General features: G+C 42.1%; 1 protein-coding gene across 1 annotated transcript in view; it reads right to left on the bottom strand.

The window, feature by feature from the left end:
* LOC116521031 (sacsin-like) overlaps positions 1–14963 on the bottom strand; it is a 41324-nt gene extending 26361 nt beyond the window's left edge. Inside the window, exons 1-4 of the mRNA XM_032235637.1 lie at positions 14799–14963; positions 13864–13893; positions 10211–10298; positions 6219–6330 (exon numbers count right to left, since the gene is read on the bottom strand). Coding sequence (XP_032091528.1) covers positions 6219–6330; positions 10211–10298; positions 13864–13886 — 223 coding nt within the window. The 5' untranslated portion in view covers positions 13887–13893; positions 14799–14963. The remainder of the gene's footprint in view (positions 1–6218; positions 6331–10210; positions 10299–13863; positions 13894–14798) is intronic.
* Between the last annotated feature and the right edge of the window lie 1286 nt (positions 14964–16249).

Genomic DNA, 16249 nt, shown 5'->3' with positions numbered 1-16249 from the left:
CAAACTCCCTTGAGATGCTCCGATGCAAATCACAGAATTAATGTTTCAGCCTTTGGAAAAGGAAAAAAAACTTGTTTGTCTGCCCAAAGCATCATAGAAACATCTTGATTGCCACCAAGGCCGCAGGCGGAGGGCCCCAAGGCAAAAATAAATGCTTATCAGCCAGCTAAAAGAAAACAGCCATTGGTAAACACATGTTGGTAAAATGCTATCTCGATTTTACAAGCTGAATGTATGGTTTGATCTTAAGAGCTATGATGGTGCAGTGGTTGGAATGCAGTACTGCAGGCTATTTCTGCTGCCTGCTGGCTGCCTGCAGTCTGGCAGTTCAAATCTCATCAAATCTCATGTCCATGAAGAACTTGCTAGAAATAACCCTCCAAATCCAGTTTATTTTCAACATTCTCTTGTAAGAACTCATAGAGATAGTCCTTGACTTATAACCTTTCATATAGGTGTCTAATTCGGCCATTCCGCTCTATGGAGATGCCATGCTATCAGCCCCCTCTACCACAAAGATCCTGCAGGAGAAGAGCAGTCAGGACAACTGTGGGATCTGGCAGGGTGAGAGCTGTGAACCATAAACACAAAGCTTTTGCTGTGACATAGCATAACAGATATAGCGTCCTTGCTGACCTCAATGGGGACACTAAAAACAGGTCAAGGTAGTTGTGATAATGATGACTCAAATAAGCAGGGGATCGTTGTCCAAAATGAAGAACTTTCTTAGGAAAGGCGAAATGGGGAAACAGGTATCACACATCAGTCGCATAAGAAGAGCAAGGTATGCAAAACAGAAGTCACTTTCTGGTTGGTGATTCAATCGTAAGGGATATAAATTTAGGAAATGATATGGAGGTTTTAAAAGAGGTCAGGTGTCTGCCAGGTGCTACTGCCAGCAGAGACAAGAAGTGTATTCTCAAAATAGTCAAGAATGGAAGTAAGGACTGTGATATTGATGCTATTATACATCTTGGCACAAATGATCTGTCCCAAAAAGATGTACTTTCTGTGCAAAATGATTTCCAGAGCTTGGGGTATAAACTTAGTGGTATAGGTTGCAGGTTTATCTTTTCAGAGGTTTTACCAATATAAAAGGAACAGGGAAGGGAAGGGCCAGAGTGTAGCAGAGTTTAATGTGTGGCTAAAGGAGTGGTATAAAAGGGAAGGCTTTGGTTTTATTTGTCATGATGTTTGCAGCTGGTCCAATGAAAAACTGTACAAAAGAGATGGTTTGCACCTATCCAAGAAAGGGACTGAGTTACTTGGCATTAAATCACAGATTTTCTGGATAAACATTTAAACTGAACAGCGGGGACAGAGAATTAATTGATACAGAACATTTCTATCCCCAGCAATCTAAAATTCATGGGGTTATCAGTGCGTATAACATAGATGTTTGTACGGGTAAGATTATCACTTCTGCTGTCAAGCAAAACCAAGCATTTAATAGTGAGTGCCATACCATGTGCACGAATCATACAAATGGCAAGAAAATAGGGGCAGTCAGGAATAACACAGATTATGTAGACAGTAAACACAGGGTCAATCAAAATGGACTCAAATGTCTATACACCAATGCACAGAGTATGAGGAATAAACAGAGTGAATTAGAAATTCAAGTAAATGAAGGAAGATATGTTATTGTTGCCATTACAGAAACTTGGTGGGATGAAACACAAAAATGGAACATATAGCTAGAAGAATTTAAATTATTTAAAAGAAATAGACCAAATAAAAGAGGAGGTGGAGTTGCACTATATATAAGAAATAATTACCTCTCTATAGAAATAGAGCACAAGAATGATGAGAGCTATCTTGAATGCATTTGGGTCAATATTAAAGGTTGGGGGGGGGCGGGGAATGACATTGCCATAGGTCTATACTACAGGCCACCCAACCAAGCAGAGGAAGTAGATGAACTTTTTGCTAGTCAGCTAACTAAGGTATGTAGGAAGCACACCACAATAGTAGTGGGGGATTTTAACTACCCTGACATCAACTGGGAAACAAACTCTGCACCAAGTGGAAGATCCAACAGTTCCTAACAAACCTAGCAGACAACCTTGTTTCCCAAAAAGTAGAGAAGGGAACAAGGGGATTAGCCATATTGGACTTAATTCTCACTAACAGAGAGGAAATGATAGAAGGTGTTGAAGCCACAGGAACCCTGGGGGCAAGTGACCATGCAATATTGGAATTCAACACAAGTCATAGAATAAAATCAAATTAGAGTCTTGGACTTTAAGAGAACTAATTTCAATAAACTTAGAGAGAGCTTGGGAAGAATTCCATGGATGAGAATCCTCAAGGGGAAAACAACTCAAGAAGCTTGGGAAATTTTGAAAAATGAGATTACAAAAGCCCAGTCTACCACAATACCAATGAAGAAGAAAAATAACAGTTCCCAAAAGAAACCAGCATGGCTGCATAAAAAACTCTCTGACAAATTGAAAGACAAAAAAGATAAGTATAAAAAGTAGAAAGAGGGGGACATAACTAAGGTAGAATATCAGCAAATAGCCCGAGCCTGTAAAGATGAAGTGAGGAAACTTAAGGCTCACAATGAAGAAAGGCTTGCTACAAAAGTAAAAAATAACAAAAAAAAAAACTTCTTCCAACATGTTAAAAACAAGAAAAGGGTTAAGGAAACAATTGGTCCATTGCTGGGAGAAAGTGGCAAGAAGGTGACAAGCAACAGGGAGAAAGCAGAACTATTTAACTCATTTTTTGCATCTGTCTTTACACAAAGGGATAAAACAGTCCAACCTATCAAACACAAAAATCAGATTAGGAATACAATTTGAAATAGGGAAGAAAATAGTAAGTGAGCACATGTCTACCCTAGATGAGTTCAAATCACCAGGACCGGATGGATTACACCCCAGGGTTCTGAAGGAACTGGCAGACGAGATCTCAAAACTACTGAACTATATATTTCAGGGATCATGGAGCACCAGGGAACTACCAGAGGACTGGAAAAGAGCTGATGTCGTTCCCATCTTCAAAAAAGGAAAAAAATTGATCCAGGAAACTATAGACCTATCAGCCTGACCTCAATACCAGGAAAGATTCTAGAAAAGATAATCAAGCAACGAATTAGCGAACATCTAGAAGTAAACAAAGTAATAGCCAAAAGCCAACATGGGTTTGTCAAAAACAGAGCATGCCAGACTAATCTTATTACATTCTTTGACAAAGTGTCAAAATTAGTGGACCAGAGGAATGCAATCGATATAGTTTACTTGGACTTCAGTAAGGCATTTGATAAGGTAGACCATAACCTACTACTAGATAAAGTAGAAGAATGTGGGTTAGACAGAATCACCACCAGATGGATTCATAACTGGCTGACCAACCGCACTCAATGTGTAATCCTCAATAGAACTTCATCTACATGGAGGGAAGTATGCAGTGGAGTACCCCAAGGCTCTGTTTTAGGCCCAGTACTCTTCAACATCTTCATCAATGATTTGGATGAGGGAACAAATGGGGAGCTCATCAAATTTGCAGATAACACCAAGCTGGCAGGAACAGCCAACACTCCAGAAGATAGGCTTAAAATGCAGAAGGATCTTGACAAACTTGAAAATTGGACACTATCTAATAAAATGAAATTCAATGGTGAAGAGTAAGGTTCTACATTTAGGCAAGGAAAACGAAATGCACAGGTACAGTATAGGTGGTACCTTGCACAATAGTAGTAAATGTGAAAGGGATCTTGGAATCCTAGTGGACAACCATTTAAATATGAGCCAGCAGTGTGCAGCAGCTGCCAAAAAGCCAACACAGTTCTAGGCTACATAAACAGAGGGATAGAATCAAGATCACGTGAAGTGTTAATACCACTTTATAATGCCTTGATAAGGCCACATTTGGAATATTGCATTCAGTTTTGGTCCCTACAATGTAGAAAAAATGTGGAGACTCTACAAAGAGGGCAGAGAAGAGCAACAAAGATGATCAGGGACTGGAGACTCAAACATATGAAGAATGGTTGCAGGAACTGGGTATGTCTACTTTAATGAAAAGAAGGACTAGGGGAGACATGATAGCAGTGTTCCAATATCTCAGGGGTTGCCACAAAGAAGAGGGAGTCAAAGTATTCTCCAAGGCATCTGAGGGTAGAACAAGAAGCAATGGGTGGAAACTAATCAAGGAGAGAAGCAACTTAGAACTGAGGAGAAATTTCCTGACAGTTAGAACAATTAATCAGTGGAACAGAAATTGCCTCCAGAAGTTGTGAATGCCCCAATACTGGAAGTCTTTAAGAAGATGTGGGATAGCCATTTGTCTGAAATGGTATAGGGTTTCCTGCCTAGGCAGGGGGTTGGACTAGAAGATCTCCAAGATCCCTTCCAACTCTGCTATTGTATTGTACATAGAATAGAATAGAATAGGAACAGGAATAGAAAAACAGTTAGAAGGGATCTTGAAGGTCTTCTAGTCTAACCCCCTGCTTAGGCAGGAAACCCTACACCACTTAAGACAAATGGTTATTTAATCTCTTATTTAAAAACATCCAGTGCTAGAGCATTCACAACTTTTGGAGGCAAGTTGTTCCACTGATTAATTGTTCTAACTGTCAGGAAATTTCTCCTCAGTTCTAAGTTGCTTCTCTCCTTGATTAGTTTCCATCCATTGCTTCTTGTTCTAGACTCAGTGCTTTGGAGAATAGCTTGACACCCTCTTCTTTGTGGCAACCCCTGAGATATTGGAACACTACTATCATGTCTCCCCTAGTCCTTCTTTTCATTGAACTAGGCATACCCAGTTCCAGAAAACCATTCTTAATATGTTTTAGTCTCCAGTCCTCTAATCATCCTTGTTACTCTTCTCTGCACTCTTTCTAGAGTCTCCACATCTTTTCTACATTGTGGTGATCAAAACTGGATGCAATATTCCAAGTGTGGCCTTACCAAGGCATTATAAAGTGGTATTGACACTTCACGTGATCTTGATTCTATTCCTCTGTTGATGCAGCCTAGAACTGTGTTGGCTTTTTTGGCAGCTGCTGCACACTGCTGGCTCCTATTTAAATTGTTGTCCACTAGGACTCGGAGATCCCTTTCACAGGTACTACTGTTGAGCAAGGTACCACATATACTGTACCTGTGCATTTCGTTTTCCTTGCCTAAATGTAGAAGCTTACTTTTTTCACCATTAAATTTCATTTTCTTAGATGTGACTATTCAAAATTAGAACAGCATTGAAAAAAGAGACTCATAACCATTTTTCACCTATAATCGTTGCAGCATCCCCATGGTCTCATGGTCAAAATTCAGAAGCTTGGCAAGTGGTTCATATTTATGACGGTCACAGTGTCCCGGAGTCATATTATCTACTTTTGTGATTTTCTGACAAGCAAGGTCAATGGGGAAGTCAGATTCACTTCAAAACCATCTCATTAACTTAACAACTGCAGTGATTTGCTTAACATCTGTGGCAAGGAAGGGGGTAAAATGGGGCAAAACCTATTTAATGTCTCGCTTAGCAACAGAATTTTTGGGCTCAGTTGTGGTCATAAGTTGAGGTCTATCTCTAAAATATAAGGCTTTAAAAACTCAATTAATTAGCATCAAATTAAATGGGGCAAGGGCCCCTGCTGCCTAATGTACATCTAAAAGAAATGGAAAACCATTCCTTAAATCACTTAACAACAGTTCATTTAGTGATTGTTCAAAGTTACATCACTGAAAAAAGTGACTGATGACCATTTTTCACACCTCTGACCATTGCAGCATCCTCGTGACCCAAGATTTGACCACTTGGCAACTGACTCATATTTGTGACAGTCTCCAGATCACCATAAGATCCCCTTTTGCGACCTTCTGTCAAGCAAAGTCAGTGGAGACGCCAGATTCACTGGACAACTGGGTTATTAACGTAAAAACTGCAATGATTCACTCAACAACCGTGGCAAGAAATGTTCTAAAATGGGACAAAACTCACTTAATAAAAGTCTCAGTGACATAAATTTGGGGCTCGTAGGTTGAGGACTACCTGTACAATCTCCTTTTGTTGTAATATATCCTCCTTCTATCAGTTAAATATGAATCACAGGTCTTTGTGGAGGTGAGTTTGCATCCCAAACCACATAATATAGATCTCCACCATCAAGATACACACACCCCGCCCACCACCCCAATTGACGGCTGGAATTATTTCTGGGTTAAGGTGAATAGCGTTTAGTCCTCTCCATATGGTCTGCTCAATACCTTGGGTGCTTGCCAGTCCATCAGAGAAAAGGCTTTGTGTTCCAAAACTCCGTTCATCGTAGAGTAAAATCACCTCTTCAGCCTCTGCATCATCTGCATTCTGGATCAGCTCCTTTGAGAAGAAGCAGAGAAGCAAAGAACAGATTCAGGTAGAAACCAAAGCCGGTAAATATTAAGCTATGCTTTTACGAATACGACATCCTTTAAAACTAATCTGAGATGAAATGCTACTTATCCCGGCCTGACTCTCTCCCAAAGGCCATGAGATTTCCTGGGACTTCCTCTCCAAGGTTTTAGCCTTCATCTCTGCATCTTCTCCAGTTATAATCTATAAGGATTCCCCATTGTGATAAACACAAGAGACTAAATGTGCAGGTGAAATGTAAGTGTATTTATTTGTGTACAGATAGTCTTTTTAGTGAATGTAATTGGGACCAGCAGCTTTGCCGTTAAGAGAAGTGATCCCTAGGTCATGTGACTATACTATTGTGAGAAGAGGAAAACTGGGGTTTGATTATATAGGTTTTCGAAGGATAGTAGGCCCTAAAAAACTACATGAACCAAAGTTTTAGATAAAAAGATTGCAAAGTGTATCAGAGCTATTTGTAATCTTGCTGAACTGTTGCTTTGAAATGTGATTTTGCCAAGTATGTAGTTTTGAGATATACCTGGAATCAGAACATTGAAACAGTGAGAAATAGGGAACTGAAAGTAGCCGATGGATAGAGGTTCGAGATGTACATGGGTGTATGTGGGGACGGTCTGTCAGGAGGTAAGGAAGTAAGTTGTGAAATGTGTGTAGAAAAGTATAAAAAGAATGTATTGGGATGAGTTCAGGGCCACTGGCCGTAGCTAATCCTTGCTGGACTCAGCTATGTCACTGGACCTCATTGCAATAGGTTATTGATGTAAGTACTGCTATGATCAGGTGTGGGATTTAACCAGTTCACACCGGTTCAGAAGAACCGGATGTTGCAAGGACTGGATGGGCCTGGCCAACCCTCCCCCCTAGGAGTCTCCATGCATTCCGTTCATCATGCCAGGTAAGTGCAGGGCCCGCATGGAGGCTCTGAGGGGGCGAAAAACGGGTCTCCAGAACCCAGGAGAGGCCGTTTTCATCCTCCTGGACACTCAAGGAAAGCTTCTGGAGCCTGGGGAGGGCGCAAAATGGGCCTACTGTAAGTACCGGAAGTCCGAAAATGGCCGTATTTCCGGCCTCCAGAGCCCAGATGAGGCCATTTTCACCCCCCCCCCCCCCTGGAAGCTTGGGGAAAGCCTCCGGAGCCTGGGGGTGGGTGAAAATGCCCCCTCCCCCCGCTGTGGTGCAGGAGGCTGGGTAGGCCACGCCCACACAGCAACCGGGCAGAGAATCGGTTGCTAACATTTTTCAATCCCACCCCTGGCTATGATGGCTATTCATGTTCCAAATTGCTCATGAAATAAACCTCTGATCGTAAAGTAAGATTTATTGCTTGTGGTTTGTCTGTGTCTCCTTTATTGGGATATTTTTATGACACTATACTTTTCCCTTTCCTCACTCCCTGGTCTTTGGAATGCTCACCTGGTGCTGGGATGAGTAGCAACCAGAGAATTAATATTTATATTTACATTCATTGGATAGGAAGGGATTAGAAGAGAGTAAGCATGTACCCAATAGTGAATATGCACTCAAAGCAATATGATGGTACTCAGGCAGTGGTGGGATTTATTTATTTTTTTACTATCGGTTCTGTGGCGTGGCTTGGTGGGGGTGGCAGGGGAATGTTACTGTAAAATCTCCATTCCCTCCCCACTCCAGGGGAAGTTTACTGCAAAATCCCCATTTCCTCCTAATCAGAGGGGACTCGGGAGGCAGAGAATAGATGTGGACGGGGCTAATCAGAGGTGGTATTTACCAGTTCTCCAAACTACTCAAAATTTCCACTACCAGTTCTCCAAAACTGGTCAGAACCACTGTTCCCTCTAACGTGCGCGGCTGCGCGGCCGCGCACGTGGCAAGAAAACAGCCGTTTCTAACTGCGCGCAGTGATTTCTGTCACAGGCTCCGAAAACTGAGGGGAATATCTGCTGCCGCCTCCTCCTCCTCCAACAGCACTGCCGGATTTGCCGCCAACGCTGCGGCTGAAGTGAAGCCGCCAAAGCTCCCGTCAGCACTCCCGCCCGTGGCAGTGGTGCCTCTCCCTCCACGCGGAGCACCTGAGCTGGCCCCCGCATTATCCCTCCCCTTTCCTCCTCCACCATGCTTTTGAGGAGCCATGAGGCCGCGGGAGCTAGTAGGAAGGCGGCGGAGGGGGCGGGAGCAGGAAAAAAGGCCTCATGGCTTCTCAAAAGCACGGCGGAGGTGGAGGCGGCGGCAGGGGTAACCCAGAGCCCAGCTGAGGTGCTCCGAGCGGAGGGGGAGGCACCACCGCCGCTGCCATTGCCAGGGGCGCCTGCGGGAGCTTTGGAGGCTTCACCTTGGCTGCAGCGCTGGGCAGCAAATATGTTGGTGCTGTTGGAGGAGGAGTAGGTGGCAGCAGCAGCAGTTATTCTAGTGGCGGAAGGGGCTCATTGGCATCTTCAGCAGCAGCCCTGCCCCCTGTGAAAAAAAACCGAAGATGGAGCAGATCCACGCAGATGACGTTGCTGCAACATGACTGGAGGAGGAATTCTGGGAGTTGAAGTCCACAAGGCTTAAAGCTGTCAGGTTTGAAGACCCCTGGGTTTTTTTCTAAAGGGTTAGGGGTGCAAGGGTCTTGTAACTTGACAGCTTTAAGTCTTGCATGCTTCAATGCCAGAGTTCCTGAACCAACATGACTGGAGGAGGAATTCTGGGAGTAGAAGTCCACAAGGCTTAAAGCTGTCAGGTTTGAAGACCCCTGGGTTTTTTTTTCCTAAAGGGTTAGGGGTGCCAGGGTCTTGTAACTTGACAGCTTTAAGACTTGCATGCTTCAATGCCAGAGTTTCTGAGCCAACATTTTGGTTGCTAAGCAGGACTGTTGTTAAGTGATACTGATATTATATAACACTTTTAATTAAGCGGGTGCCTTGAATAAACATAACTTTGAGTTTCAAATAATACTGATTTCGTTGTTGTCTTAAGTGACATCTGTGAAAAAAATTCAGGTGCTCAGGCATGAAAATATGCCGCTCAAACACTATACTTTTCTGCTCACACTGAAAAAAAATTAGAGGGAACATTGGTCAGAACCTGTGCATTCAGGGCTAGACAAACAGCACCCATATACACTTCATGTGTCTGCTTACTCTCTTGTAATCCCTTCCAATCCCCAAGGAGAAGAGAGAAAACCAGATAAGGCACAGCATAATGCATCCTTCTATAAAGGCAATCATGTAAATGAAACTCCTGGAAGATTGTAAAAGTGGTCACTGGTTGTAAAATTATTTTCCACTTCTAAGGAATGAGGCAGTCAGTAGGCGGGATCTCCAAAAATTCCTACTGTAAACTGAATGTATAATTATGCCCCTCCTTCTTTGTACTTTAATTCTAGTCATTCCTTCAATACTTTCCAATTTTATAAAGTAAGTTGAAATAATATGTAGATTAACAATAATAATTATATATACTTAGCAGTAAGTCTCAAATTACCCAGAGAGGCTTACCATAGCTTGAAATTTTCAGCAATATTGTTAAATAAATTATACATATAAACAAAAAATTTCCTTACTATTCTTTCATGTGAAAAACAAAATTGTTCTTTATTGACAAATAAATTGTGCAATATTCTAAAATTAGGAATCATATTCCTTGCATCAAAATGGAATGTTGCACTTAGTTTTATATGCATATAGGTGCATTTAACTATCTAAGTAACCAAAACAAACCAAAAATAGTTCGCAGATACATTTAATTAAATTTATGAGATGATAAGTTATATCAATGTGATGGAATGAATGAATCAATGAATGGAGGAACAAAACAGCTGGAGTCTACTTCTCTATCAATATTTCCAAAGACAAAAATATCCAGTGCTGAATTCTCACAAACCCACCTTTAATATCTGCCCTCCATCTGGGTATTTGCGAAGGATACCCTGCAAATACTTGAGGATAGGTGGTGGTTTCTGCCGAAAGCCCTTCCTGAAAGAGACACAAACTTCAGATACAGCCTTTGGAAGGTCCATGGCGTATGAGCCAGTGGTGAAAGTCAATTTTTTTTATTACCACTTCTGTGCGCGTGGCTTGGTGGGCGTGACAGTGGAAGGATACTGCAAAATCCCCATTCCCTCCCCACTCCAGGGGAAGGATACTGCAAAACCTCCATTCTCTCCTCATTCTGGGGCCAGGCAGAGGTGGCATTTGCCAATTCTCCAAATTACTCAGAATTTCCGCTAGATTCTCCAGAACCTGCTGAATTTCACCCCTGGTATGAGCCAACTTCTATCAATGCCTATTCAAATACAATGTGTAGCTACTCCATCTATCTCACGCCAGCATAGGAGTTTTTGGCCTGCAGCAGCTACTACGGAATAACAATAATTCTAAAGATCTTTTATTGCTGTTGATTCTGTCTGGAAATGCTGGGACCTGCAGTTTAGTAACATCTCAAGGATGTCAGGTTGTCAAACATTTTTTAAAATAAAATATTGGGGGAGGAGGAGGAAGGGGAGGCGTCCTGCCTTAAAAAAAGCAGAAGTATGAGAAGTATCAGAAAGTATGAGTATCAGAAAGACACAAGTAGTTCTTCACATACAGCCATTCATTTAGTAGCAATCTTCCAAAGTTACAACAGCAGTGTAAAAAGGGACTTATGACCCATCCTTGCACTCACAAACGTTGCAGGATCCCCAGGGTCACATAATAAAATTTCAAGCGCTTGCAAGAAACATGTTTTTACAAAGGTTGCAGCATCCCAGTGTCATGGGATTGCTGTTTGCCGTTTCCCAGCCAGCTTCCAACAAACAAAGTCAATGTGGGAAGATAGATTTGCTTAATGACGGCATGGTCATTTAACAGCTGTAATGATTTGCTTAGCAGCTGTGGCAAAAAAGGGGGTATGACTCATTTAACAACAGCCTTCCTCAGTAATAAAAAATTCTGGTCCCAATTGTAGTCGTTAAGTTGAAAACTACCTGTACAAATACAATGCCCCATAAAATTATATGAGCAAGCGAAGATAATTCATGATTAAAACCAGACAAGGAATAACCATAGATTTAAATTTTGAATTACTGGCTCCCTCAACAAACAATTTGCTTCATTGTATGGCAGGTAGGGTTTACCACGAATATTTAATAGTCAGCTCTGTTTTGTATGGTTGCGTTCATGCAACACATTAAGCCATTCACAAATCATATTCTAGCTACATTTAACTCATCACCATTCCTTTCATGCTATCCTCACAAGGTGATTCTAAGGTTAGAACAGTGAGATGGGCCATCTCTAAATTTGATAAATTGGTAAAATAGAACTATGATCAGTGGGAGAACTCAGTCTGATCCCCCACAAGCCTTGGGCATGACTTCCAGTGGCCCTTTAAAGTATTGCCAAATTATGAAATTTAATTGGATGGAAAGAGATAAAATTAGCTATCATAGCTGGACAAATTCTGGGCAGGGGTGGGGGGAGTACTTTGAATACTTCTGGTTCTCTTCTTTAAAACAACCAGAACAAAAAAGTTGTTTCACTTTAAATATCAACTCATTTGGGTTCCTTAAAGCAAGAGATCCCATTTTTAGGCTCACAAGAATAGGCTGCTTTAAGGAATAGCAACAAATGTGCTGCATCTCTATGAGATCCAAATTCTTTTACCACATTTTATTTATTTGTAATCCACCTTTATTATTTTTGCAAATATTTCAAGGTGTCAAACATATCAACACATCTCCCTTCTCCTTCTTTCCCCACAACAACCCAGTAAGGTGGGTTGAGCTGAGGGAGAAACTGACCCAAAGTCATGGCAAAGGCAGGACTTGAACTCAGTCTCCTGCTTTCTAGCCTAGTGTCTTAACCACTGGATCTGAAATAGCTCTCTTAAATTCACTAGGAAGAATGGTATTAACTCTGTTCAAAGTTAATACCTCTAAAATTGCTGTTAGTGAAAAGCAGGCTAGAAACATTAATAAAATATATATCCATGTACATAAACCAGCTATATAGAATCAAATGTATGTTGGTTCTGATTCTACCTACTTTGGGGGTATAGCCATTGCCACGTCCCCTAAAAAACTCTGGGCATTTTAAGATCCTTACAGATTTTAGATAAAAAGAAACAGGAAAATATATTAAAAAGTTTCGGCCACCCTATATAATGTTGCAGAAATGGGAAGGATCTGGGGGAAGTCCGCGATCTTTCCCAATGTTGCAAAGATACATTAAGTCTTTTTCTTATTCCTTTTTTTGGGTGTTTACATCTACACACAGGGTTTTGTGTTTGTGTGCTCCTACGCTATGAAGTCAGTTTCTGTCTAGTTGCTGCAGTAAAGGATGGGCTTCAAAATTTTCAGCAAGGGGTTTTCAGAGGTTTCTGCTGGTTTTCCCTGGATCAGACAATCCGGTAATGGCGGCAGTGGGAGGCTTCATCCACCTGCCCAGACTCTTCTGTGCATGTGCAGAAGCATCACATGCACGCACGAGTGAACCGGTAGTAAAATAAATTGAAACCCACCACTGAAAGGGTACTCTACCTGTTTGCTAGGTGGGCGTGGCCATAGTGGCTACGGCCGAGGTGGCCTCCTGGACCATGACAGGGGGAGGCATTTTTGCCCTGCCCGTGATCCGGAGGCTTTACTCATACCTCCAGGAGGGTGAAAATGGTCTCCCCAGGCTCCGGAGGCCCTCTGGCGACCCGACTCCTGGTAGGCCTGTTTTTCCCTCTCCCCGAGCCTTTGTGCATGCCCTGCACTTACCTGCATCCAAAGTGGGCCTTGTGGGGATTCCTGGGAGGAGAGGGGAGGGGTGGGCATGGCCAGCCAGAAGTGGGATTGGGCGGTTCTCTGAACTGCAACAGAATCTTAGCTAGAGATTCTCCTGAACCTCTGAGAATCCCCAGCAGCAGTTCTCTTGGCAAGGTTTTTCAGAAGAGAGAGGTTCAAGGTTTTTTTAGGTCGGACAGGGAGAAACTGGCCCAAAGTCACCCAACTGGCTTTTGTGCGTAAGGCAAACTAGAATTCACTGTAACCCAGTTTCTAGCCTGGTACCTTAACTACTACACCAAAGTGGCTCATCCACACATAATGCCTAATTTTTTTCTGGGCTGAGCTAAGAGACACCTTACCCCAAATTTACCTAATGAGCTGGGGGAAGATTAGAACTCGCCTCTCTCTTCTTGCTCCTAGTCCAACTATTTCATTTTACCAGGTTAGTTCTTGTGCTGAGGGTAGGCTGGGGACCTGAATCTCCCTCCCCCTAGCCTTCCTAATGAGGTGCAAGTGCATGTGCATCACACAAAATCTTCTATAGGGAATATAATGTCACATTCATGTTTCTCTTGGAAGATGATACACAACTCTATACACAAACACAACCTGTGCATACATGTAAGCATATGCTCTACTGTAGTTCAATGTTTCAACCATTACATTACACCCGGTCCCATGTATGTGGGATTTCCATTTTCACAATTCCCAGCCATAATCTTTCTTCTTCTTCTCTCTCTCCCTCCCTCTCTCTCTCCCACACACACACCATACATATACTTCCTTACTTTTTTCTCTCCTTTTGAGACATCTTCAACCTGCAGGAACAAAAGAGGAAAATATACAAAATGAAATACTTAACATATGCATAACATAATCACACCAATTAATTTGAACTGAGTGCAAATTAATTATAGACTGAATGCACAGAAATGATCTTTCGCCACTGGCTAATCTGGAACAAGTCAATTTTTAGGAAAGCTGGGAACGATTTGAGAGGAGAAATTCATTTCCACATTGAATATATCTCCCATTTCTATCTCAAATCAAAGCTGGTCTTTCAAAACATTTATTGATGTTTGGATCAATAACATCAATATTATGACATTTATTGATTAAAAACAAAACTTAGATACCCCTCCTTGAATCAAGTCATTCGAGATTAGTCACAGATTCAGCAGGCGAGAATCTATTTGATCCATCATTAGATTCTGTCCAAGACAATCCCCTCCTCACTCAAATTGCATTTTTTTCAAATCCAGGAAATGGGATCCCTAGGCTGCCAAAACTTCGAACCGAGGCATAAAAATTACTTCCATACAGATCCTCTTAGCCTCGCTGTAGCAAGGCTACTTAATGTAGAGTATTTTTTTCTAATTTGCTTTTTTAAAAAAGTTATTACCTTGTAAACATTAAAAGGACCTATAAAGATCTGTGCCAAGTTTCTGCCCGAAGCGATGCTCCAAACTATCGCGCGATCCAGAGATGGTACTAATATGCACGAGAGATGCATTGGCTCAGATCCTGTCTGCTTTCTTGAACCGTTCTAGTCCCTTTTCTCTTTACTTCTTCCCCAAAACCTGTGAGTTTGTTGATCAGAAAGGTCGGAGGTTCGAATCCCTACTATAGGTCTCCTGCATGAACAGGGCGTTGGACTAGATGACCGCAAAGATCCCTTCCAACTCTGTTACTGTTTAGGTACGCTGCTGATCCCCATCATTACCTGCACGCCACTCCCGGTCTTCAAGCGATTAATTCAGCGATGCTCCGTCGCTTCTGAACACGAAAAGGTCTAAGCGGCTCCCCGACGTTTCTCCGCTCAATCAGGAGAGTGCGGGCAGCGGAAATGTCTGCACGCAATTAAATAACTTTCAGCCGTCCCTGCTGGAGAAATGGAAACCGAAAGTTATTCTGGCGGAGGAGGAGAATGGAAACAGAAAGTAGAGTGAGACGGCCTCCCTGAGCTGTAAAATCAGGGGGCGAAGTCTTTTGTTTTATTGAGGAGGAAAGTGGGGGAGACTGAAATGCTGCTTGAACATGTAGCATTTCTACGGTTGATTTATGCAAAGTTTAAGCTTCAGAGACGTTTAGTGGGAGTTATTCCTAAGTAAGTAAGTACTGGTAAATGTAAAGCATTGCAAGCCTCAAAATGCGATCCTATTCAGAACCGGGATTTCTGCTGGGAAAACACCACCCATACATAAAATAACGAGTGTTCAGGTTTATCTTGACCCCACCCAAAAGCCAGATTTGTCTATCGCTGGATCACCTTGATTGATGGGCATTAGGTTGGGAATGGCCCTGGGAGATAATACATATTGCATTCATACTGCTTGCTAAAGTAAAAACTTTTAGAAAAGATGAAAAGAATCGCATTGCGGGTCAAGGCTGGCTCATCCTTTCAAGTTTGGTTTTTAAAAAAGGAGGATATGGCAATATGCTGACAATATGCAAACTGCTTAGAGGGCTTGTAAAACACTATGAAGTGGTATATAAGTCTAAGGGCTATTGCTAGGATTCATAAGGCTGATTGGATTCCTAGCAGCTCCAGCAGCATGGCCAATGGAGGAGGATTCTTGGAATTGTATCTGGGGGCTCAGAACTTCCTCTCTTCTAGAAGGGAGTGAGGGCAGGATTAGACAGAACTCTTCATGTCTGTCCTGTTAAAGTAATGTCTTCCCACACACTTTGGAACTACAGGATAGAATAGTCCTCGAACTACAACTATCCATTTAGCAATCGTTCAAAGTTAAAAAGAGCACTGAAAAAAGTGACTTAAAATCAGTCCTCGCACTTACAACCATCGCAGCTTTCCCACTGTCACATGATCAGAATGACAGCCAGCATGTATTTAAGATGGTGGCAGCATCCTGGGGGGGTCTTGTGATCATATGTGACCTTCCCAGTCTGCTTCTAATAAGTGAAATCAAAGGGGAAGCTGCATTCACTTAATGATTGTACAATTCATTTAACAACTGCAGTGATTCATTTAACAACCATGGCGAAAAATATTGTAAAACTGGGCATGATATCTCCACACTTAGCAACAGAAATTCTGGTCTCAATTGTGATTGTAAGTTGAGGAACTTGTATTGAAATTTGATATTCAAACATTTAGAACAGTGAGGTCTGCCTCTTTTTAAAGAGATGCAGAGAGTCCAGGGGAGATTTGAA

This window comes from Thamnophis elegans, chromosome Z (assembly GCF_009769535.1).
Source record: "Thamnophis elegans isolate rThaEle1 chromosome Z, rThaEle1.pri, whole genome shotgun sequence".
NCBI classification, from domain to species: domain Eukaryota; kingdom Metazoa; phylum Chordata; class Lepidosauria; order Squamata; family Colubridae; genus Thamnophis; species Thamnophis elegans.
Note: the sequence above shows the minus strand (reverse complement) of the source record. Positions and strands in the feature narration are given on the sequence as shown.